At 45.3% G+C, this 27,154-nt stretch overlaps 1 protein-coding gene across 2 annotated transcripts in view; it reads left to right on the top strand.

Annotated features, from left to right (window-relative positions):
* luzp2 (leucine zipper protein 2) overlaps positions 1-27,154 on the top strand; it is a 504,938-nt gene that overhangs the window by 333,825 nt on the left and 143,959 nt on the right. For both annotated transcript variants that reach the window (XM_086008131.1, XM_086008130.1), the window contains exon 8: positions 12,350-12,424. In XM_086008131.1, the coding sequence (XP_085864257.1) occupies positions 12,350-12,424 (75 nt within the window). The remainder of the gene's footprint in view (positions 1-12,349; positions 12,425-27,154) is intronic.

The raw sequence follows: 27,154 nt of genomic DNA, 5'->3' as shown, positions 1-27,154 counted from the left end.
GGCAAGAATGAAGGGGGTGTCTCGGACTATACTACTGGAGCAAGAAAATAGGGGGTTTCTTAATACAATAAGTCGGCCAGGTAAATTAACTGTATTATGCCATTTAACCACTATTTTAAAGTATTTTCTTAAGCTTTCATGGCTCTTACAGCCTCTATCTGCACTGTGAGGTTTCTGTGATTTCTGTGATTGTTGGTTCAAGGACCAAGTGTGCAGACAGTGTGGAAAAGCAGGACACATAGCAAGAGTCTGCAGGTCTGGGAAGAAAACCAACAGCAAGAAATCTCCACAGGAGAAGTACAAAAAGGTACATAAGGTGATGGACAGTAGTTCAGACGAACAGAAAAGTGATACAGACTCCGGAAGCAAGGAGCTGGGTTGTCTGAAACTACATAAGGTAACCAAAATGGAGGATCACCAGACTATCTAGGTTACACTCAAGATAGACGGAGTCCAAGTGAAAATGGAATTGGACACAGGATCAGCCCTAACAGTCATAAACCAAAGGGACTACAAGCGGCTATTTTCACATATACCCTTGAAAGCTACAGAGATTGTCTTGAAGACGTACACGGGGCAAAAAGTCTACCCCAAAGGAAAAATAAGGGTGAAAGTGATATACAAAGGCCAGGAAATACCTAAAATGGACTTATATGTATTGCCAGATGGAGGACCATCACTGCTAGGACGTGAATGGATCCGGAAGATACAATTAGATTGGCATTCCATACAGGCACTGAAGGTTGAGGCCAAAAAGGATGATGACGTCACACCTGGCCGACTGTCAAAAATGCTAACTGACTCAAAAGAAGTGTTCCAGGAGGGACTCGGAACACTAAAAGGCATAACAGCAATGATTAAAATAGAGGAAAATGCAAGCCCAAAGTTTCTTAAGGCCACACCAGTGCCTTATGCGATCAGACCAGCCGTCGAAGCAGAGCTGGAAGGTTTGGAACATTCAGGAGTACTGTCCAAAGTAGACTGGAGTGAGTGGGCTACACCCATCGTTCCTGTAATGAAGAGGTCGTTGAGTAATACGCCTGGGGAACCAAAGAAGGTCCGCATCTGTGGGGATTTTAAGGTGACAGTGAACCCAGTCCTTCACATGGTACAATATCCGCTTTCATGAATTGAGGATATTTTCGCCTCGCTATCTGGAGGTAAACGCTTCACCAAAATTGATCTAGCCCAGGTGTACTTGCAAATGGAGTTAGAAGAAGACTCGAAACAATACCTCATGATCAACACTCATAAAGGTCTCTACCAATACAACCGGCTGGTGTTCGGGGTAGCATCGGCTCCGGCTATTTGGCAAAGGGCGATGGATCAAGTCCTCCAAGGGATTCCAGGGACCCAGTGTTATTTGGACGACATCCTGGTCACGGGCGAAAATGACAGTGATCACCTCGCCAACTTGGAGAAGGTGCTCACCAGATTAAAGGTATATGGGCTACGAGCTAATCGCCACAAGTGCGAGTTTTTCCAGAAGCAGATCTCGTATTGTGGGCCATGTTATCGATGAAGAGGGGTTACATAAGTCCCCTGAAAAGATTGAGGCAGTAGTCAAGGCTCCAGCACTGGAAAATGTGTCACAACTGAGGTCGTTCCTCGGGCTGGTAAACTACTACCATAAGTTCTTACCAAATTTGTCTATGTTATTACACCCACTGAACACCCTACTGCAAACAGGGGTACCATGGAAGTGGAATGATGAACGTCAACAAGCTTTCCAGAAGTGCAAAGAATTGATCACATCAAAAGAGGTATTGGCCCATTTCAACCCAGCATTACCAATTCGTTTGGCATGTGATGCATCACCCTATGGTATTGAAGCGGTGCTGTCGCACAAATTCCCAGACGGGTTGGAGAGGCCAGTAGCCTTCGCGTCTCGGTCACTAACCTCAGCCGAGCGCAACTACGCCCAGATTGACAGGGAGGCCCTCAGCCTAGTATGGGGATGAAATAAAGAATAGATTTGCCTTTCTAATCTAGGCTTTATTAACTTTAAAAATCCAGTAGCACATCTTTCAACACCAGTCTCCAACCATGACTGGAGAGAACTGAATTTAAGATGGCCACCACAAATCACCTGACATCCACTACCAATGTGTTTACAACATATATCTCAAGGTAGAAACAACAACCAATTACAATACTTCTTACTAACACAGAGAACAACCACCCCATTCACCAATCACAATACTTCTTATTAAACATAGGAAATAATCACCACATTCACCCCTCCTTTTAAAACATGCTCCAACCTAAAACAACCTTTACAATTTATAATTAATTTATTTACAACTAAAATACAAATATAATATTTCAACAATTTTAAAACATTACTATCAATTTAAAAGTCCATTTTCAATCGGTCGACCGGATATCTTGTTCATGTCGACCTTTTTAACCTTGGTGAAATTCCTTGCCCTCCCACACCCGGAGACACCGAAGTATCTTCTGCAGGAAGGCTATCCATATCCCGATTATCAATGGTTTCCGGATTGGAAATCCCATCAGGAAGTAAACTAGGACGGTCATGAACATCCATCAAAGGCTGACTAATAGAAGTATAATTATCTGCAGTAGGATTGGAAATATTCGTAGTATCTATAACAACATCCACATTATCTGAATCGTGACTATTATTAGTATCCTCAGAAGGGGGCCGGCCACCACAAGGAGCCAAATCTTTAATTGAAACAGTACTTTCTTTCCCACCTTGGAATCGAATATGAGCATATTGGGAATTTGCCTCCAACAGCTCCACCTCCTCCACTAAAGGATCATATTTTGACAATCTAACATGGCGTCGAAGCAGCACAGGTCCCTGCATAATAAGCCATGAAGGTACCGAATATCCCGTAGTAGATCTCCGCGGGTAATTAAAGAGCCTTTCATGGGGGGTCACATTAGTAACCGTTGAAAGCAATGATCTAATGGAATGCAGGGCATCAGGCAGTACCATTTCCCACTGTGTATTCTTAAGGTTCCGGGATGCCAAAGCCAACATAACTGCCTTCCAGATCACCCCATTGTATCGTTCGCACTGTCCATTACCCTGGGGGTTATACGGGGTAGTTCTACTAGTAGAAATTCCCCGACTCTGAAGGTATTCCTTCAACTGGGAAGACATAAAAGAACTTCCCTGATCTGAATGGATATACGCAGGCATCCCAAAGATGATAAAAAGTTGAGTCAGACATTTGATAACTGTAGCAGCTGATACATCTGCGCAAGGAAAAGCAAAAGGAAACCTTGAAAACTCATCCACAACAGTAAATATGTATCGATTTTGAGTCGTTGAAGGAAGAGGCCCCTTAAAATCAACGCTCAGACGTTCAAAAGGAGAAGTAGCCTTTATAAGATGAGCACGTTGAGGCTTAAAGAAATTTGGTTTACACCGAGCACAGATAGAACATGATGAAGTCATCCGCTTGACGTCTTCAACTGAAAAGGGCAAATTCTTACTGCGTACGAAGTGTATCATCCACGTAACCCCAGGATGACATAAAGCATTGTGAAGATTAATAAGCGTATCTCCGTGAATCACAGAACAATAAGCCCTCGACAGTGCATCAGCAGCAACATTATCCTTCCCCGGACGATAAACTATATCAAAATGGTAACATGCCAACTCAATCCTCCACCTCATTATTTTATCATTTTTGATCTTTCCAAAATGTTTAACATCAAACATAAAGGACACAGATTTTTGATCGGTTACCAACGTGAAATGTCACCCCGATAAATAATGTCTCCATTTACGCAGTGCTTCTACTATTGCATATGCCTCTTTTTCTATTGAAGAATGTCTTTTTTCACTATTGTTCAAGGTACGTGAGAAAAAGGCCACAGGTCTTCCATTCTGGTTCAGAGTAGCCCCAATTGCAAAATCAGAAGCATCCGTCTCAATCACAAAGGGAACCTGCTCATCAATAGAATGCACAACTGCTCCTAAGATATCCTTTTTAAAATTATCAAAACATGTCCTGACCTCCCATGATAGAGGATATGTCGTAACCCGAATAAGGGGCCGGATCTTCTGTGAAAAGTTGGCAATCCAATTAGAATAGTAAGAAAACAGTCCAACAACTCGTTGCAAAGCCTTAGAATTAGTAGGATAAGGTAAATCGATCAATGGTCGCAAACGTTCTGGATCTGGTTTAATCTTATTTCCCGAGATAATATACCCCAGTAGATTTACCTCTGTAGTCGAAAAGATACACTTCTCTTTATTAAAAGTTAAACCAACTTTTTCCGCAGCTTGAAGGAATCTTTCTAAATTAGAATCATGCTCCACCCTTGATTTACCACACACCGTGATATCATCTAAATATGAAAAGGTGTCAGAGGGAGAGTTATCACTTATAAAAGCATCCATTGCCCATTGAAAACAAGCAACACCATTAGTAACACCAAATGGTATTCGGCAAAACTGATACAGCTTTCCACCAGCCTCAAAGGCTGTATATGGTTGATCCCTCTTAACAATAGGAATCTGATGATAAGCACTCTTTAAATCAATAGTGCTAAAAAACTTATACTGAGATACTTTGTTGATAAGCTCATCAATCTTAGGCAAAGGGTACGCATCTAATTGAGTATACCTATTAATAGTTTGAGAGTAGTCTATCACCATTCGTTTCTTATGTCTCTCGTTAGTGGTGACAACTACCTGAGCCCACCAAGGCGAACAACTAGGTTCAATGATTCCTTCCAATAAAAGACGTTGGACTTCAGAATTAATAAATTCTCTATCCTGACTGCTATACCTTCTTGACTTGGTAGCAATTGGCTTACAATCCGGCATCAAATTGGAAAAAAGTGATAATGGAGAAATGGATAAAGAAGTTAATCCACAAATGGATAAGGGTGGCTTAGTCCCTCCAAACAAAAGACTGAGAGACTCGTGTAATTTAAGCACATCATGACCAATCAAAATATCCGCACAAAGATTAGGCAAAACAGTTAGGCGTATATCAGTATACATATTACCTAGAAGAATCATTTTCACAAGGCAACAACCAGCTACTTGTGAAGTAAGGGTCGTCTGAGCCATACACACCTGATAAGTAACAGGCAAGATTTTCAAACACTTTTCCTTCACAAACTGAAGACTTATAAAACTCTCGGTACTGCCCGTATCTATGAGAGCCTTCACTTCTAACCCATTAACTTGGGCCATAACTATAGCTTTGTTTAGGCCATGAGCAAATGCAGCAGAAATTGATGCAATAAACGCCCTCTCTACAGGTTGAATAGTCGCAGAAGAGGAGGTAATTGAACCTAATGATTTACAAACACGTGCATAATGACCTCTCTTTCCACATTTACTACACACAGCCTCCCGGGCAGGACACTTCAAACGAGGATGCCGGACGTTCCCACAAAAATAACACTTCTGAATCCTAGAGGCAACAGCCGCCGAAGTAGAAACTGTTTCAGAATCTAGTAAACCACTCCCATTAAGTCCACCTAATTCTTTTTCGTCCGGAACTGCCGAAACCACAGTCGCAGGTCGATTAGAAAGAGCATAAGAATCCGAACTTCTCTGAGCCATATCCAATGTAGAAGCTTGTTCAAAAGCACTCTTGAGATCCAAAGTCTTATTTTCTAACAACTGCTGATGAATTGATCTAGACAGTAGTCCATTAATAAAAGCATCCCGTACCGATTCTTCCTTATATTCTTCGGCCGTCACGGCTTTATAATTACAGTTAGCACTAAGGTGCCGAAGTGCTTGTAAATAAGTATGCAAAGATTCTCCCACCTGCTGCCTACGGTCAGATAGAAGATAACGTGCAAATACCTAATTCTTTGGTTTAACAAAAATCTTCTCCAATGTAGAAATAGCCAATTCGTAAGTTTTACAGTCCAAAATATACTTATAGACATCCGGAGCAATGTAGTTGATCAGCATATTCAGCTTATTCAGAGACTCTTGTTCTAACACACCCAAAATGTTTGTAAATGTACAATACCAATGTTTCCATTTATCATCCACTCCTGCAGAATTAGGGTCAGCATTGAATCGTTCTGGTTGAAGATATCGCTCCATTCTGATAAAAAGTTAATAAATTGAAATAAAGAATAGATTTGCCTTTCTAATCTAGGCTTTATTAACTTTAAAAATCCAGTAGCACATCTTTCAACACCAGTCTCCAACCATGACTGGAGAGAACTGAATTTAAGATGGCCACCACAAATCACCTGACATCCACTACCAATGAGTTTACAACATATATCTCAAGGTAGAAACAACAACCAATTACAATACTTCTTACTAACACAGAGAACAACCACCCCATTCACCAATCACAATACTTCTTATTAAACATAGGAAATAATCACCACAGGGGAGTAAAAAAATTCAACCACTATCTGCATGGGCAGAAGTTCACCTTGCTGACTGACCACCAACCACTTGTCTCCATCTTTAATCCAAAGAAGGGCGTTCCGGTGATGACTGCACAACGGTTACAAAGATGGTCCCTGTTTCTAGGGGTGAATCAATATGAAATAGAATATAAAGGCACGAAACAGCATGGAAACGCTGATGGGCTATCACACCTGCCACTGCCTACTGTGGAGGAAGCACCAGCAGTGGACCCTATCGAGATATTTTATTCGTCAATAATTGAATGATTGCCAGTAACGAACGCGGATATAGAGAAGGAGACCCGCAATGATCCGACGCTGTCTCGGGTATATGAATTGACGGTGAGGGGATGGCCAACACATGGCGACTCACTGTTGCCAGCATTCTCATCCAGAAGAGAACAGCTGTCAGTATACCAGGGAACAGTGATGTTTGGATCCAGAGTGGTGATACTCCCAAGTTAAGGGAGAGAGTGCTAAATGAGCTTCATGTAGGTCATCTGGGAGGGGTGAAAATGAAAAGCCTTGCTAGGGCTTATGTGTGGTGGCCGGGAATCGATCAACAAATCGAGGACCTAACCAAGAGCTGCTCAGGATGCCAGAAGTTCCAAAATGCACCACCACATGTCCCTCTACACCCATGGGAGTGGCCCTCCTCTCCATGGCAACGGGTGCATATTGATTTTGCTGGTCCATTCATGGACTCAATGTTCTTAATAGCAGTGAATGCGCACTCGAGATGGCCTGAGGTGATCAAAATGTCGTCCACCACCACGGAGAAAACTATTGCAGTCCTACGGACCATATTTGCCAGGACCGGCTTGCCAGAGCAGATTTGCTCTGATAATGGACCACAGTTTGTGTCCGAAGAGTTTCGGAAATTCATGAGAAGGAATGGGGTAAGGCATTACACATCCGCCCCGTATCATCCAGCCACAAATGGATTGGCTGAGAGGTTCGTACAAACCTTTAAAAAGGCGATAAAGGCCATGTGCGACAATGAAATTCCACTACAGCATAAGGTGGACAATGTCTTATTAGCCTCCAGAAATGCGACACATGCAGTTACCAACCAGACCCCGGCCATGATGTTCTTTAACCGAAGGTTGGGATCTCGTCTGGATTTGCTCAGACCAAATGTGCGAAGAAATGTTGAGGATAAACAATTCCAGCACATCAATGAGAAGCCGACAAGGAGCTTCAACGTAGGACAACCAGTCTTGGCCCGTGACTACCGAACAGAGAAATGGCAACCCGGAACGATATGCACAAGGCAGGGGCCATTAATGTACACAGTGGATGTCGGGGAGAACATTGTGAGACGCCACGTCGATCAGATCTTAGCATCACAGGAACGAGTCAACCCCATGTCTCGCGTACCTGGGGATGAACCCGACATACCGGTAGCATCTACCTCAGAACCAGTAGCAGTGGAAACCGATGAACTAACCGACGAAAAGGGGCCAGAATCGCCTCCGCACCAAGAACAAGAACCTCAGGAAAGGTGCTATCCCGAAAGGATCAGGAAGCCGCCCCAAAGACTGAATCTATAAATGGACTATTGTTGTTTAATGTACATGTTAAAGTGTTAATTGTTATTTGAATATTATGGGTACTGCTAATCTAAAAGGGGAGGAATTGTAGTGTATGTACCTTTAAGAGAGAACTACTTTTACAGCTCCTGTATACTGTAGTACCGGCAGTGACCACACCTGTATATAAGCCTTGAGTATGCCTCTGTACCCCCAGTCTTGAGACTACCCTACTCCAGTAAACACCTGTTGATTGTTAAGTTACAGCATCCGTGTAGTTATTGAAAAACATCATACTCTCAGAATCACGGATCTAACAATCACAGCCCCAGGACATCGCTGCAGGAGTTCCTCAGGGCAGTGTCCTAGGCCCAACCATCTTCAGCTGCTTCATCAATGACCTTCCCTCCAACATAAGGTCAGAAATGGGGATATTCGCTGATGACTGAACAGTGTTCAGCGCCATTCACAACTCCTCAGATAATGAAGCAGTCCCTGCCCGCATGCAACAAGACCTGGATGACGTTTAGGCTTGGGCTGAGAAGTGGCAGGTAACATTCACGCCACTGACGTGCCAGGCAATGACTATCTCCAACAAGCGAGAGTCTAACCACCGCCCCTTGACATTCAACGGCATTACCATTGCCGAATCCCCCACCATCAACATCCTGGGGGTCAGCTTTGACCAGAAACTTAACTGAACCAGCCACATAAAAGCTGTCGCAACAAGAGCAGATCAGAGGCTGGGTATTCTGTGGCGAGTGTCTCACCTCCTGACTCCCCAAAGCCTTTCCACCATCTACAAGGCATAAGCACTTGCTTGGATGAGTGCAGCTCCAACCACACTCAAGAAGCTCGACACCATCCAGGACAAAGCAGCCCGCTTGATTGGCACCCCATCCACCACCTTAAACATTCACTCCCTCCACCACCGGCGCACAGTGGCTGCAGTGTATACCATCTACAAGATGCACTGCAGCAACTCGCCAAAGCTTCTTCGGCACCACCATCTTCTCAAGGGCAATTAGGGATGGGCACTAAATGCAGGCCTAGCCAGCGATGCCCACATCCCATCAATGAATAAAAAAAAAAAACCTCCCAAACCCGCGACCTCTTCCACCTAGAAGGATAAGGGCAGCAGACGCATGGGAACGTCACCACCTCCAAGTTCCCCGCCAAGTCACACACCATCCTGACTTAGAAGTCTATCGCCGATCCTTCATCGTCGCTGGGTCAAAATCCTGGAACTCCCTCCCTAACAGCACTGTGGGAGTACCTTCACCACATGGACTGCAGCGGTTCAAGAAGGTGGCTCACCACCACCTTCTCAAGGGCAATTAGGGATGGGCAATAAATGCTGGCCTTGCCAGCGATGCCCACATCCCATAAATGAATTTAAAAAAAATAATCAAGGGATATGTGGTCGAGCAGGAAAGTGGAGTTGATATGGAAGATCAGCCATGATCTTATTGAATGGCGGAGCAGGCTCGAGGGGACATATGGCCTACTCCTGCTCCTAATTCTTATGTTCGTATGTAATATCTTATTAAGAAACCAAACTGAATTTATTTATGTCTGAATTTATTTATCAATATGGAAGATGTATCATTAACAAAGTGAACCTCTGGCTTAATAGTCCCTTTTAGGGATAATTAGCAGGCTTTTTCAATTGATTAATTTTAATTTATGTGATTGATACAAAATTGAAAATTATGCTACTCTTACTTTATTTTCACAATTTCATCTCATAAAGTTCGCTCAAATAATATTAAAGATTATATGGATTGCACGGCTGTGGGGTTGGGTGAGAGGTGAGGCGGCGGGGGGTGATGTCGGGGGATGAAGAAGTATTTAGCCATGAAGATCCAGCCATTATGGCGTGGGGCAGACTTGATGGACCAGCTGGTCTTTTCCTGCCCGTCAATTGTGTATGTTCATATATTACTTTAAACTGGCTTTACAGAATACAAAAATATCAATTAAGCTTCTTTTGGGGCAAAACCAAAGGCATTAAATCATTTGAAATAGTTGGCTCAGATTGATGATCAGTTTGATTTATGGCGAATAGTGATAAACTAAGAAAGCAATGGGGGTGATAATTTGAACTAGGAGGATTGCAAAATGGTCGGCCAGGTGTCAGTCACCCCCTTATACACGCCACCCAATTTTCCTTTCTATTGACTTGAAATAATAAAACGTGAAGTTGAAGAGACCTAAGAGTCTTATTTTTGTAACAGTCAACATGCCCAGTCAATGCAACAATCAGCACAGCCAATAGAATGCTGTACTATATAGCTTAAACAGTAAAATAATTAACCTGTGAGACCACACTTTTGAGGATTGTGTCCAGTTCTGGTCACTGAGACACAAAAGAGACATTCAAGTGTTGGAGCCAGTGCAAGAGAAGAGTTAGGAGGTTGATGCATAATGGTAGAGGTCTGAGTTATGGAGAACGTTGGGCGCTCGGATTTTAACTCCGGGTAGGTTTTGGGTGGATGGATAACGAGGAGCTCACCCGCAGCCCCAGAAAACAGGCTCAGGTTATTTTAATTGCTGGGCCTCATTATAGCCTCACTGGCAGGGCTTCCGACTGACCGGCCAGACAATCTTCCACTTCGAGAGCACAATTTCTGGTGGGTCAGCCAGAGGTCTATTTGAAGCAGGAATGCACCTCTTAAATCCCTTCCTGTTCACAAAAGCTGCTGGCTTGTCTTCTGGTGCCCAGTAGCACAAGGGAAGCCGACCACTGCTGCAAACTCCACAGCTCATTCTGGCTGTTGGCATCCATTGTGTAAGGTACGGTAGCATGGTGGTTATGTTACTGGGCTAGTAATCTGGAGATGTGAGTTCAAATCCCACCAATGGAATGCAAGTTTTGTTAATTAAATAAATCTGGAATAAAATGCTACTATCTGTAATTATGACAATTAAACTATCGGATTGTTGTAAAAACCCAACTGGTTCACTAATGTCCTTTAGGGAAGGAAATCTGCTGTCCTTACCTGGTCTGGCCTACATGTGATTCCAGACCCACAGCAATGTGGTTGACTCTTAACTGCCCTCTGACATGACCACTAACAAGTCACTTTGTTGTACCAAAAAAAAACTGCTACGATGGACTGCAGTGGTTCAAGAAGGTGGCTCGCCACCACCTTCTCAAGGGCAATTAGGGATGGGCAATAAATGCTGGTCTTGCCTGCAATGCCCACATCCAATGAATGAATACATTTTTTTTTAAATGTATTGTTCTCACTGGCAAGGAGGGCATTGATGCACCTGTGCTTCATGCTTCAATGGGAGGACTTTAAGATCATTCTAGATGAACTAAAATGAGTGAACTGGCCTTCCTCATCTGAAGTTATCATGCCATCTTCTGAACTTTACTGATCTTATAATAGGCCTGTATTCATAGAATTACATAGGATATACGGCACAGAAACTGTCAATGTCGGCGTTTATGCTCCACTCGAGCCTCCTCCTGTCTTTCCTCATCTAACTCTATCAGCATAACCCTCTATTCCCTTCTCCCTCATATCTAGCCTCCCCTTAAATGCGTCTATACTATTCGCCTCAACTACTCCCTGTGGTAGTGAGTTCCACATTCTCACCACTCTGGGTAAAGAAGTTTCTTCTGAATTCTCTATTTGATTTCTTGGTGACTATCTTACATTGATGATCTCTAGTTATGCTCTTCCCCACAAGTGGAAACACTCTCTCTGTATCTACTCTATCAAAACCTTTCATAATTTTAAAGACCTCAATTAGGTCACCCCTCAGCCTTCTTTTTTCAAGCGAAAAAAGACCCAGCCTGTTAATCCTTTCCTGATATGTATGCCCTCACTTTTCTGATATCTTCCTTGTAAATCTTCTCTGCATCCTCTCCAGTGCCTCTATATCCTTTTTATAATATGGTGACCAGAATTGTACACAGTACTCCAAGTGTTGTCTAACCAAGGTTCGATGCAAGTTTAACATAACGTCACTACATTTCAATTCTATCCCTCTAGAAATAAACCCTAGTGCCTGGTTTGCTTTCTTTATGGCCTTGTCAACCTGTGTCGCTACTTTTAGGATTTGTGTATTTGTACTCCAAGATCCTTTTGCTCCTCTACCCCACCCAGACTCGCAAGTAATAAGTGACCTCCCTATTCTTCCGACCAAAATGTAGTACCTCACATTTATCTGTGTTGAATTTCATTTGCCAATTATATGCCCATTCTGCAAGTTTAATCACACCAATACATTCAGCACCTTACCTGGTGTGACATTATGATCAATCTATTACTAGCTAACAATGTTTATTAATAAATCAATGACCTTTTAATCATTTGGTGAGATTATGCAGTATGTATACTGTGCTGAGGCAGATTTTGAGTACACAATTATGTTATTCCTGCTATTGTACACTACAGTTTATTGTATCTTTCTCTACCCAGGCACAGCAACTGACTGATCTGGAGCGCAAACTTTTAGCAGCTAAACAAGAATTGGAAAAGACAGCAGGTGATAAGGTGACAAGAATTTTATAAATGAGGGCACTGAATTACCTTTTCAGTATCAGACCACTGTGAAACTTGTTATTTCCCTGACACTGTTCTGCAGCATTTCTGCTATTTCTAAGATGTAACTACAATGTGAAATTGCTTGATTTTGTTTCCTAGCATTTATGAAAATTCTAATGTTTATAACAGGCAGAGAGGAGATGAGGCACGTTGTTAAAGACATGTGGTACTAATATCGTAAAATTTCAATACAGGCCAAAGATAAAGGACTGAATTCTGTTCTGGAATGTGTCAGCCTTGGCTCAGTGGCAGTACTCTTGCCTCTGAGTCAGAAGGTTGTGGGATCAAGCCCCCAACTCCAGGACATAATCTAGGCTGACACTTCTGTGCAGTACTGAGGGATAGCTGCACTGTCAGAGGTGCCATCCTTCAGATGAGGTCTCATCTGACCTCTCAGGTGGGTGTAAAAGATCCCATGGCACAACTTGGAAGGAGAGCAGGGGAGTTCGCACCAATGCCCTGGCCAATAGTTATCCTTCAACATCATTAAAAAAGATTATCTGGTCATTATCACATTGCAGTTTGTGGGATCTTGCTGTGTGCAAATTGGCTGCCGCGTTTCCTACATTACAACAGTGACTACAGTTTAAAAAAATGCTACTTCATTTGCTCCAAAAATGTCTCAACATTTTTGGTAACTTGCTAGTAACAATAAATCTGAGCTTCTTTGAAAACTGATATTCTATTTCTCTCCCCCATCCCCTGCAACCACCTTTCCAGTAGACAGTTTCTCTGCTAAAGAAGCTTACTCACAGAATCATACCTTTCAGCCAACATTCCAGACTCCTCCATCACTATCCCTGGGTATGTCCTGTCCCACCGGCAGGACAGACCCACCAGGGGTGGTGGTACAGTGGTTTGCAGTTGGGAAGGAGTGGCCTTGGGAGTACTCAACATTGACTCTGGACCCCATGAAGTCTCATGGCATCAGGTCAAGCATGGGCAAGGAAACCTCCTGATGATTACCACCTACCGCACTCCCTCAGCTGATGAATCAGTGCTCCTCCATGTTGAATACCACTTGGAAGAAGTGCTGTGGGTAGCAAGGGCACAGAATGTACTCTGGGTGGGGGACTTCAATGTCCATCACCAAGAATGGCTTAGTAGCAATATTACTGACCAAGCTGGCCGAGTCCTGAAGGACATAGCTGCCAAACTCGGCCTGTGGCAGATGGTGAGAGAACCAACACAAGGGAGGAACCTACTTGACCTCGCCCTCATCAATCTACCTGTCGCAGATACATCTGCCCATGACAGCATTGGCAGCAGTGACCACCGCACAGTCATTGTGGAGACGAAGTCCCATCTTCACACTGAGGACACCCTCCATCGTGTTGTGTGGCACTACCACCGTGCTAAATGGGATAGGTTCAAAACAGATCAAGCAGCTCAAAACTGGGCATCCATGAGGTGCTGTGGGCCATCAACAGCCACAGAATTGTATACCGTCACAATCTGTAACCTCATGGCCCAGCATATCCCTCACTCTATCATTACCATCAAGCCAGTGGACCAAACCTGGCTCAATGAGGAATGTAGAAGAGCATGCCAGGAGCAGCACCAGGTAGACCTAAAAATGAGGTGCCAACCTGGGGAAGCTACAACACAGGACTACATGCATGCTAAACAGTGGAAGCAGCATGCTATAGACAGAGCTAAGCAATCCCACAACCAACAAATCAGATCAAAGCTCTGTAGTCCTGCCACATCCAGTTGTGAATGGCTGTGAATTAAACAACTAATGGGAGAAGGAGTTTTCATGAACATCCACCTCCTCAATGATGGCGGAGCCCAGCATGTGAGTGCAAAAGACAAGGTTGAGGCGTTTGCAACCATCTTCAGCCAGAAGTGCCAAGTGGATGATCCATCTCGGCCTCCTCCTGAGGTCCTCACCATTACAGAAGCCAGTCTTCAGCCAGTTTGATTCACTCCACATGATACAGTATCAAGAAACAGCTGAGCGCACTGGATACAGCAAAGGCTATGGGCTCCAACAACATCCCGGCTGTAGTGCTGAAGACTTGTGCTCCACAACTAGCCGTGCCTCTAGCCATACTGTTCCAGTACAGCTACAACACTGACATCTACCCAACAAAGTGGAAAATTGCCCAGGTATGTCCTGTCCAGAAAAAGCTGGACAAATCCAATTCAGTCAATTACCGCCCCATCAGCCTAATCTCAATCAGCAGCAAAGTGATGGAAGGTGTCGTCGACAGTGCTATCAAGTGGCACTTACTCACCAATAATCTGCTCACTTATGCTCAGTTTGGGTTCCGCCAGGACCACTCGGCTCCAGACCTCATTACAACTTTGGTCCAAAAATGGATAAGTGAGTAGAATTCCAGAGGAGAAATGAGCTCGATACCATCCAGGACAAAGCAGCCCGGTTGATTGGCACCCCGTCCACCACCTTGAACATTTATTCCCTCCACCACCAATGCACCATGGCTGCAGTGTGTACCATCTACAAGATGCAATGCAGCAACTCACCAAGGCTTCTTCAACAGCACCTCCCAAACCCCCAACCTTTAACACCTAGGAAGACAAGGGCAGCAGGTGCATGGGAACACCATCACCTACAAGACCCCCACTGAGACACACACCATCCTGACTTGGAAATATATCGGCGTTCCTTCATCATCGCTGGGTCAAAATCCTGGAACTCCCTCCCTAACAGCACTGTGGGAGTACCCTCACCACACGGACTGCAGCGGTTCAAGAAGGCGGCTCACCACCACCTTCTCAAGGGCAACTGGGGATGGGCAATAAATGCTGGTCTTGCCAGCGACGCCCACATCCCGTGAATGAATTTAAGAAAACTGGTAAAACTAACAGTGGTTCAAAAGAATTTCCTGTCCTTGCCACAGTGATATAGAGGCAGTTCCAAGCTGCTTTTACCTCTCTCCCTCCACTAAAGGTTTTTTCATTTCATGGATACTTCCATATCAGACAGACAGCCTTGTGTAGGGCAGTAAACCATTCATCAGGGGCCAATAAAAATGGAATCACATTTACTGTTTGATCTGACTTTCTGCCCTCTTCCTTCCAATTATTGGTGATCTGCAGAATTATCTGTCATAACACTTTAAAGCTATAGCAGTTATTGCGAGGGAGATATATCATGCAGAAGCAGAGGTGTCTGTCGGTATTGCTGATGGATTCTCATTATGCCCCACAAAATGGTGCATACAACCCCAAAGATTTCACCTGCAAGCACAAACCTTATTGTTTTCAATCTTCACTGACATCTATACAGTAATCTTATTGAAAGAAAGCATCACCAATTCTTACCTTGACAAAATAATTTATAATGACCGTGTTTTGATCAGTCACAGTCGTTGACAGATACTGATGACATTTTTTGACTGCAACTTATACTCAAGTGTAAATTATATATTGGACTGACACCAAAGTAGAGACAGAACGCAACAGAGGGAATCAGCTGCTCCCAGACTAGCAGCATGCTCGGTCTTGCTGCAGATATCATGACCTCAAGACCATTAATCAGCAAGAATCTTTAAAATGCCATAAGAATGTACTAGAGGTAACCAAAAGTGAATAAAACAAGATCACTCACAGGACATTTGTCTACAATTTATCAAAAGACAACAAATTACTTCTTCACATCGACATTTTATTCCTGGCAAAAAAAATCACATCAGTCATCCAAAATAAGAGGCACAACATACTCTAGTATGACTTGTATACATTTCACACAACAAGTCTATCAGATGTTTGGCTGTGACTTATTTTATGATCTAGAAAATTTCCAGCTGATCAGAGAGAGCCAGCATGGATTTGTGAAGGGTAGGTCATGCCTGACGAACCTGATTGAATTTTTTGAAGAGGTGACTAAAGTAGTGGACAGAAGAATGTCCATGGATGATATTTATATGGGCCTAGAAATTCAGTACAGCCGTGTTTGGGGCGCTAGTCCTGGTGATGCGCAAGGTTTAGCGCCAGGCGCAATTTAGCGCCACCTAGCGCGATACTGGGTTGCAGTGCCCCGAAAGGTGATTGCGGCGCTAAATCAGGCACTGCATGCTACTCTTAAGGCGCTAACTCGGCGGCGCAAACCAATTTCGCGGCGGCGGGGCGCAGCGAGGGTGCTGTCAATAATCACTTTCCCTGAGACACACTGACGCCGGCCAGCTCTTAAAGGGGCAGGTCAATTGGCATCACCAGACACACTCACTGCCTTGTAGGCCTTCAAAGCGGTGGGAGCCTACCTGTGGCGCACCAGCCTAGCAAGACATGGAAAGGGTGAGGCAGAGGGCGGAATGCCTCACTGATGGGGCATTGGATGCTTTGGTTGGCGCAGTGGAATCCAGGCCAAGGAAGATGGTCGGAATGTGATTTATGTTTTGGACAGTCTCCCGGGTGTGAGAGGCAGTTATGTGTCAGTGTATTAGTTTTGCTTTCTGTTGCCATAGCTTTCTCATGTTTGAAGGGACCACATTTTGTGTAATGAAACACTTTCTTCATTTACAATGGCCATGCCTTCTATTTACATGCATCTTGCCCTTCACAGGCTTGGGGGTATCAGACCGGTTCCATTCCTGTTCTTGGAATGGCAGCAAGCATTCCGTGAGAGGGGCCTAGAAGCTACTTCTGATCAGCCTCTGACGCGCAGCCTGAGAAGAGCCGCTCGCGTAGAAGTTCAGGCCAGCAGGCATCTTATCAGCCACCGACAGAGATGTCCGGCACCTTATCTGAGGCTGCAGATCTGGCTGAAGCAGCTGCACAGCTCAGTCACCACCTCCTTTCTAAATCGCAGCCTTCTGACACACTGCTACTTCGGCATGTTCATGTAGGAAAACTGCTGTCGGAAAACCCTGCCAGCGTAAGGTCTGCTGTGGCGACGCCTATTGGCCCTCCTCCGTCTGGCCATGCCCGCTCCCCTCTCCCAGTGTCTCAGTGCCCTTTCCAGATGATTCAGCCGCAGGACGTTCCCCTCCAATGCAGCCCCCATAATAAGTGCCCACAGGAAGGTTCCCCGTTGTCAAGGCTCACCAACAGCAAGGTAATGGTCAGAAGGCTGAAGATCGTCTGCCTGCGCTGGCTCAGTGGTCAAATGGCTCTCAGTGTGCAGGTCAGCAACTCTTTGTAGCTCTCAAGGAAGTTGTGCTCCAAAAATGGCTGCCACTTTTAAACCACACCAGTCCCCTTTAAATAACGCTCCTCCAGCCCGAGAGCGACTTGGTAAGGTCCAGGTAAGCTGTCACTATTGTAAAGTCTGTGGGTTGTTTAGTTAATTAAAACACAGACTACCAGAGTAACTTAAAACAGGACTTTACTATTCGAAGGTCAGGGCGAATCTGCCAAATAAATCCTGACACAGCACTTATATACCGGTGTGGTCACCGTCGGTATTACAGTATACAGAAGCCAACAAAGTAGTGCCACACCTAAAATAGTTCTCTTAAAGGTGAACGGTTACATACAATGGTTTTCTTAAAGGTAGACGGATACATACACTACAATCCTCCCTTTTTAGCTTACAACATACTTAGTCCCCCATTAAACATAACATATATTCAACTTCATGTAAAACAATTCACAGGTATAATCTATGCGGGAAACAGTTTACAGATTCAGTCTCTGCGGGAACAGTTCACAGATTCAGTCTCTGGTCTTGACTCGGTCCGAACAACATCTCTGTGGTGTAGCCGGTTCACATTGCTAGCGTGACTCATCCAATAGTCTTTCCCTTGACTTACAGCTTGAACTTCCGTCCTGCTGAACCAGCAGTGCTGACTTTTACAAACAGCTGGACTGCCTTGGTAATTTTTCCTACTTGCCAACTGATTTGGCTCCCTTCGTAGGGCCCACGTACATGATCTGGTAGAAGTGATAATGATTTAGATGGTTATCACCTTCTGCTTCGTCTTTTTCTTTTCTGCTTCTTGGAGACTCTCGGGGCTCCCTTATCAGCTGCCAGCTGTAGCGCCACCATCTCCCTATGTTCCTTAGACTTTAAGTGCTTCATCCTGATTTCTGCACTTTGGGAGTTTTCATCACAAGCTGGGCAGACCAAGTCCTCGTAATATTCCGTGTCACTCAACAGGTCATGGTAATATTCGGTGTCATCCTGAACTAGTCTAGCGAGAGGGCCTGCTACTTCTTCCTTACCCAACTGGACGTTAGCCGACTGTTGTTCCCTCCCTAGACATCTTTCCTGAAGAGACTTCTTCATGCGCTCATATTCATCCCGCTCTTCCTGGGTTTCCTGCAAATCCTTCACTAATGACCTCCTTTGTGATTTCAATACTTCCCCTTCCATCGGGGATTGATTGATCGGGCTATTCAATCCTTCTACTGGAGCAGCTGTTTCAACATTCTGTTGTTCACATAGACGTGATTCAGCGTACTTTTGGCATCCCAGTAAAATCTGGGTTGCAACCTCAGCTATTTCCATAACTTTTGAGAGCTCCGAACTCCTTCCCTTTGAAGATTGAAGCTCGTGTTCAGATTGTTCCCATTGCAGAGTCTTGTCCCTCAGCATATGAAGGAGTTGGCTGACCATTAACTCTTCCATGGGAACACTGCGGATCAGAGTCTTCTCCATTTCATCCACCTTTTCCTCCAATGCTTTCACCTTCTTTTCCTGTTGTACTTTGGCTTTCAGCGCTCGGAGAAGTTGCGCCTTGATGCTCTCTAGCTCATGTTCAGGGCCCATTCTTACAGTCTCTGTGTTTCTTACAGTTTCCTTTTCTTCCACTGAAAGGATTCCCAGTTGAATCTGTTCTTCAAGTTGTTGAACCTCGGTCATTGCCGCCTCATATTTGTCTTGGGTTTCCTTCAATATTTTTATGAGTTCTTGGACATCTTGTCTTTCATGTACTGCCATGTCTTTCACCTCTAATTTCTCATCTATGGATGGAACTTCTACTGATGAGTCTGTCTTGGCCTTGAGCTCATCAAGAATTTCCTGCAGCCTTTGGACTTCTTGCTCATGTTCAACCTTTAGTTGCTCAAATGCTTCTACTGAAACTAGCTTTTCGGAGGTTGCCGAGTTAATCCCCTCCAGGATTGTAGCCTGGGCCTGTTCATACTGTTCCTTCAACTTCTCAAACTCTGCTTGTAAGGAGTCGTAGAGAAGAACGGGAATAAAATCCTGGCTTCCTGAAGATTCCTCTTCATTTGCTCCTTCCTGCAAATATTCTAACTCCTGAACAGCATAAGGGAGATGTGATCGGTAATTGGTCACAATGGCTCTATGGTCGCTCTCTGCTTGAGCTAGCTGCTTCTGTTGTCTTTCCAGATTCTCCCATTCGGTGTCATAGAACTTTTTCATTGTTTTCATCTCTTGTTCGAGACAGTAACTCACTTGTTCTACTTGCTGTCGTAATTTGAAATAAAGTTGAGTCCGAGCTCGGTGTTCGTCAGTCATGGATATGTCCGTAAACTGAACAGACTCAGAATTCTCTGTCAAACTATGTTGTTGTTGTTCGGTGGAGTTCTGTTCTGAAACTTTGTTCTTCTCTGGAGCATAAGCCTTTATGCATGCCTTCGTTCTTCCAACCTTAGTCGGCAAGTCCATTTTAGCCTTGTCTTTCATATTTGGGTTGGTCTTATCGTCATCCGTTTCAGAATCTGAGCTGATTGTCTGCACCGAGTCCTCACTCGTTATGGCTTTTAGATAGTGCCATTCCATGTCTATTTTCTTGATCCACTCCCGTCCCAGAAGTGGTGGTCCTCCCTCAGGTAGTACGTATAAGTTCATTCTTGGGTGTTCTTTACCCCTATCTCTCACCTTGACTCTTATCTTCCCCATGGGGTATACTTTATGCCCCGTGTATGTCTGCAATACGAACTTGGTATCTCTTAAGGGTATATGTGAGAATAGCCGGTGGTAATCCCTTCGATTTATGACTGATAGAGCTGATCCAGTGTCCAACTCCATTTTCACTTGGACTCCAGCTATTTCTAGCATGAACCAGATAGTTTGTAGGTCAGCTTCCTTACTCACATTGTGAATTCTCAGACTGCCCAGCTCCTGGCCGTTTGGGTCTGAGTCCGAATTCTGTTCGTCTGAACTCTTCTCAGCCACCTTGTGTACCTTGTTGTACTTTTCCTGTGATGGCTTCCTTTGGTTGTTGGTCTTCTTCCCTGACCTGCATACCTTAGCTATGTGACCCAGTTTGCCACATTTCCTACATTCCTGGTTCTTAAACCAGCATTGGTTCTGGTCGTGTGTTGTCTTCCCACAACGATAGCATTTTGTTGTACTCGAGGTAATTTGATCCATACTGAGTGCCGCTGCCTTTAGCTGCATTTCCGCAGTTCCCTTCGCTGCGGCTTCGTGCGATGCTGCAATAAGGACAGCCCTGTCAAGTGTAAGGTCGTTCTCTTCGAGTGGTCGCTTTTGCGTTCCTTCCTTTGACAACCCACACACGAACTTGTCTCGCAATGCCTCTGTCAGATTCCCTCCAAACTGGCAGTGTTTCGCTAGTCTACGCAGTTCGACCAAGTATTCTGCGTTGCTTTCGTCTTTCCTTTGCGTTCTCGCATAGAATTTGAATCGTTCCGCCAACATCAACGGTGTGGGGTTCAAGTGATCCTTCAGAACAGTCACAATATCATCGAAAGTCTGATCCGCCAGTTTAGCTGGAGCTAGTAGATGCTTCAAGAGCCCGTATGTCTTCGCGCCCATCGAGTTTAGCAAGGTTATAGCTTTGTCATCTTCTTCTATTTTATTGGCCTCACAATAGATCTCAATGCGTTCCACATACGTGGCCCAGTCTTCTACCTCGGAATTAAAATCGTTGATGTTACCACGCTTAGGCATCTTCCTCTCTTCCTGATAACACCACGAATTATTTCTTCAAATTTTCTTTTATTTTTTTTTCCAAGATGGCGGTTCCCACGAAAATGGCGGTTTCCCGCGCTTATCTTCTCTCCCCGCCCACTTCAATGGCGGTTTCCCGCTTCTGTCTTCTTCCCCGCCTAATGGCGGCTTCCCGCGTTTCTTCCCTAGCGGGAGGGGTACACTTTCCCCACGGGCGACGGCCGCTGGCTTTCAGGTTCACAGCCTGCGCGTCGGCTTCAGTGCTTTCCCTTTTCTCGGCAGGGCAACCGGCGCTGGGTACACCCCGTTGACGGCGAACAGATTCAGCCACTGGGCTGGCTCTCGCTCAGTTCCCCTTGCTCGGGTTCTGTCTCTCTCCCGCTCGCTCGGCTCTACCGGCGCTGGGTACACCCCGTTGACGGAGAACAGTTTCAGCCATTGGACTGGCTCTCGCTCAGTCTCCCTTGGTCGGCTCTGCCTCTCCCACTCGCTCGGCTCCCAATCGCGCCTCCCAGCCCTCTCGCAGTCCGGTGCTTCCCTCCCCGGCTGCGGCTGAGTTTATCTCTTCCCGCGCCTACGTTCCCGGTCGCAGCGCTTCGTGGCTTCGGTCGCTGCCCGGCCTTTTTCGCCGGTCACGGTCTAGCTGTCTCACGACGCCGTTGCGTCCCCAGCCTGTCTGTACCGTGGCTTCCTTGCTCCACGCTGCCCCAGTCTCAGCGCCTCTGGGCCCGACTTCTGTCCGGCTCCTTTCCCCCTCGACCGTGGTCGAGTGCACCGCCCTTATCCTTCGGTTATTCTTTTTACTTTTCCCTTACTCACAGTCACCGTGGCCGGCTTGCTTCTCGTGCTGATCGGCTCACTCCTCACCGTGGCAGAAGGGACAGTCAGTGCCTGTTGCTGATGGAAGTCTTTGTCTCTGAATTCTTCCTCCTCTCCAGCTCTGCAGACTCGAGTTTTCTCCCAGCAGAATGACGAGGGCGGTTGCCTCTTCTCGACGCTCGTTAACTGCTTCGGAAGTATTGTTGCCGTAGGGTACGATCGGACTCGTCGCCACTGTAAAGTCTGTGGGTTGTTTAGTTAATTAAAACACAGACTACCAGATTAACTTAAAACAGGACTTTACTATTCGAAGGTCAGGGCGAATCTGCCAAATAAATCCTGACACAGCACTTATATACCGGTGTGGTCACCGTCAGTATTACAGTATACAGAAGCCAACAAAGTAGTGCCACACCTAAAATAGTTCTCTTAAAGGTGAACGGTTACATACAATGGTTTTCTTAAAGGTAGACGGATACATACACTACAACTATTAGTGCCAGGCGCTATGGAGGGGGGCGCCACTGAATTTCCGGTCCGGGGCGCCCAAAAGGCGTTGCACACTCAAATGACGTCATAATCAGCCTGCGCCCATGAGCGGGTGCTAAGATTTAGCGCCGGCGCTAAATGCATGCTCAATATGGGGCGAGGCGCTAGGCGCCTTGCGCCCACCCGGAAATTGTCTAACGCCCCACTTCTCGGCCTCTTTAGGTGTTAATCGGTGGCGCTAACAACCAAATATCTCCCCCATGGACTTCCAGAAGGCATTCGATAAAGTCCCTCAAAAGAGACTGTTAGCCAAAGTTGAAGCTCGTGGAACTGAAGGCAAATTATTTTTCTGGTTAGTAAAGTGGCTGAGCTGCAGGAGACAGAGAGTAGGGATCATGGGCAGGTGCTCTAAATGGCAGGATGTGACTAGTGGTGTCCCGTAGGGATCTGTGTTGGGACCTCAAGTATTCACCATATTTATTAACAGCTTAGATGATGGGATAGAGAGCCACATATCCAAGTTTGCCGATGACACACAGATAGGCGGCATTGAAAGCAATGTCGATGGAAGCATAAAATTACAAAGAGATATTAATAAATTAAGTTAATTGGCTAAACTGTGGCAAATGGATTTCAGTGTAGGCAAGTGTGAAGTCATCCACTTTGGACCTAAAAAGGATAGATCAGAGTACTTTCTAAATGGTGAAAAGCTAGAAATAGTGGAGCTCCAAAGAGACTTGGAGGTCCATGTACATAGATCATTAAAATGTCATGGATAGATACAGAAAATAATCACAAAGGCTATTGGAATGCTGGGCTTTATATCTAGAGGACTAGAATACAAGGGGGTAGAAGTTATGCTACAGCTATACAAAGCCCTGGTTAGACCACACCTGGAGTACTGTGAGCAGTTCTGGGCACCACACCTTAGGAAGGATATATTGGCCTTGGAGGGAGTGCAGCGTAGATTTACCAGAATGATACCTGGACTCCAAGGGTTAAATTACAAGGAGCAATTATACAAACTAGGGTTGTAATCCCTGGAATGTAAAATGTTAAGGGGTGGTTGATCAAAGTTTTCAAGCAATTTAGTGGAACTTATTACATCCGTGAATGATTGAGACACGGACAGCAGGAGCTGAACAAAACAAGTCTTTACTGATGGAAGTCAATAGTGAAACTGAAACAACAGAGGCTCGCTAGCGCCTTTTATACAGGGGTGGTCACTGCCGGTACTGCAGTCTGAGACCAGTTATTCTCTTAAAGGTACATACACAACAATTCCTCCCCTTTTAGATAAACAGTACATAACATTCATTTAACAACTAAATGATAACTAATTACAATCACAATTACGGTTGCTAGATACATTGGTTAAGTTTAAGCAATTATAAGTTCAGTCTTTGAAGAGGCTTCCTGATTCTGTCTGGATAACGCCTCTTTGGGGTATGAGGTTCTTCTGGCAATGTTGAGTCGGGATCAATGTCGTTGTTTGGTTCATCTGCTTCCAATATTACCGGTTCTGCGGTAGCTGCAATTGGTACGTCGATTTCATTACCAGGTGTACCAGATCGTGGTGTGGAGTTGATGTTTTCCAGTGACTCTAGAATCTGGTCAGCATGGCGTCTTACAATGCTCTCCCCAACGTCCACGGTATACATGAGAGGTCCTTGTCGTGTACAAATCGTTCCTGGCTGCCATTTCTCAGTGCGGTAGTCCCGGGCCAAAACTGGTTGACCTATCTTAAAACTCCTGGTCGGCCTTTCATTCATATTCTGAAACTGCCTGTTCTCCACATCTCTTCGGACGTTTGGCTTAACCAAATCCAAGCGGCATCGTAGTCTTCGATTGAAGAACATCATGGCTGGAGTTTGGTTGGTAACCGCATGTGTCGCATTCCGGTAGGCAAACAAGAAGTTGTCCACCTTGTGTTGTAGGGGTATGTCTTCATTACACATTGCCTTGATAGCCTTCTTGAATGTTTGGACAAACCTCTCGGCCAATCCATTAGTGGCTGGATGATATGGGGCAGATGTGTAATGCTTAACACCATTGTTCTTTAAGAACCTCCGGAACTCTTCAGACACAAACTGTGGTCCATTGTCAGAGCAAATCTGTTCAGGCAGCCCATTCCTGGCAAATATGGTTCGTAAAACTGTGATAGTTTTTTCCGTGGTGGTTGAGGACATTTTTATTACCTCTGGCCACTTTGAATGTGCATCCACCGCAATTAAAAACATCGAGTCCATGAAGGGACCAGCAAAATCAATGTGCACCCTTTGCCATGGAGATAAGGGCCACTCCCATGGATGCAGAGGAGCTTGTGGTGGGGTGTTCTGGACCTTCTGGCATCCTGCACAGCTCTTGGTCATCTCTTCGATTTCTCTATCGATTCCCGGCCACCACACAAACGCTCTGGCTAAGTTCTTCATTTTTACCCCACCCAGATGACCCTCATGAAGCTCATTGAGCCCTCTATCCGTCAACTTAGGTGGAATTACTACTCTGGATCCACACATCAAGGTTCCTCTGCACACTGACAGCTGTTCTCTTCTCGGCGAGAATGCTGGCAGCAGTGGTTCGCCATGTGCTGGCCATCCCTTCACCGTTAAATCATAGACCCGTGATAGTGTCGGATCATTCCGTGTTTCCTTTTCTATGTTTGCATTCGTCACAGGGAGACATTCGACTATGGTCGAGTGGAATAACTCCATTGGATCCACTGCAAGGTCTTCTTCTTCCACCGTCGGCAACGGTAGGCGTGACAATCCATCAGCATTTCCATGCTGTTTAGTTCCTTTGTACTCAATGTCATATTGGTGTGCCCCTAGGAAAACGGACCACCTCTGCAGCCGTTGTGCTGTCATTATCGGTACGCCCTTCTGAGGGTTGAAAATGGAGACAAGAGGTTGATGATCGGTTAGTAGATTAAATTTTTGACCGTGCAGGTAGTGATTGAACTTCTTCACCCCCCACACTAGGCTGAGGGCCTCTCTGTCAATCTGGGCATAGTTATGCTCGGCAGAAGTTAACGAGCGTGATGCAAAAGCTACCGGCCTCTCTAAACCATCAAGGAATTTATGTGACAGTACCGCCCCAATGCCGTAGGGAGACGCATCACACGCCAGTCTGATTGGCAGTGCTGGGTTGTAGTGAGCCAATACTTCCCTTGAAGTGATTAAGTCCTTACTCTTCTGAAAGGCCCGCTTACAATCATCGCTCCATTTCCATGCTACCCCCGTTCGTAGCAGGGCGTTCAGTGGGTGCAGAATTGTCGACAAATTCGGCAAAAACTTATGGTAGTAATTCACCAATCCGAGGAATGACCTCAGTTGCGACACATTTTCAGGCGCTGGGGCCTTAACAACCGCTTCAATTTTGTCAGGGGACTTAGGTAACCCCTCTTCATCAATCACGTGGCCACAATACGATATCTGTTTCTTAAAAAATTCGCACTTGGGGCGGTTGGCTCGCAGCCCATGTTCCCGTAGTCTAGTGAGCACCTGTTCTAGGTTGTTAAGGTGTTCACTGTCATCTCCACCTGTCACAAGGATGTCGTCCAAGTAACACTGAGTCCCCGGAATCCCTTGCAGGACTTGTTCCATCGCTCTTTGCCATATCGCCGGAGCCGATGCTACTCCAAATACCAATCGATGATACTGGTAAAGACCTTTGTGAGTGTTTATCGTGAGATACTTCCTAGAGGACTCTTCAACCTCCATCTGCAAATATGCTTGTGCTAGGTCAATTTTTGTAAAACGCTTCCCTCCAGACAGTGAGGCGAAGATGTCTTCTATCCTTGGAAGAGGATATTGTACTGTGTGAAGGATTGGGTTCACCGTCACCTTGAAATCCCCACAGATGCGAATCTTCCTTGGCTCCCCGGACTTATTGCTTAACGTTTTCTTCATGACAGGAACGATGGGTGTCGCCCACTCACTCCAGTCGACCTTAGACAACACGCCTGCCTTCTCCAGATTCTCCAGCTCTGCCTCGACGGCTGGGCGAATTGCATATGGTACCGGTCTTGCTTTGAAAACCTTGGGAATTGCATTCTCTTCTATTTTTATCGAGGCAGTTACGCCTTTAAGCGTGCCCAGTTCTTGTTGAAATACCTCTTTGGCATTAGCTAAGATTGTTGACAATCGTCCAGGAGTGACGTCTTCATCTTTTTTACCGTCCACCGTCATTGCATGAATGGAGTGCCAATCTAAGTTTATCTTCCTGATCCATTCCTGTCCCAATAACAGTGGTCCACCATTTGGCAATATGTAGAGATACAATTTCCGTATTTCCTTGCCGTTGTATTCGACAGGCACCCTTATTTTTCCTCTGGGGTATACTTTTTGCCCCGTATACGTCGTCAAGACGATGGATGTCTCTCTCAAGGGTATGTGTGAAAATAGCCGCTCGTAGTCTCATCGATTCATGACGGTTAGCGCTGATCCTGTATCCAATTCCATTTTAACTTGGGACCCTGCTATCATGAGGGTGACCCAAATGGTTCGGTGATCCTCTTTTGCGATTACATTGTGAAGTTTGAGACAGCTTAGTCTCCTGTTCCCAGATTCACTATCGCT

Source organism: Somniosus microcephalus, chromosome 15 (genome assembly GCF_052327205.1).
Source record: "Somniosus microcephalus isolate GS21.2 chromosome 15, FLI_Smic_1.0, whole genome shotgun sequence".
NCBI lineage: Eukaryota > Metazoa > Chordata > Chondrichthyes > Squaliformes > Somniosidae > Somniosus > Somniosus microcephalus.
This window is presented reverse-complemented; position numbering and strand designations above follow the sequence as displayed.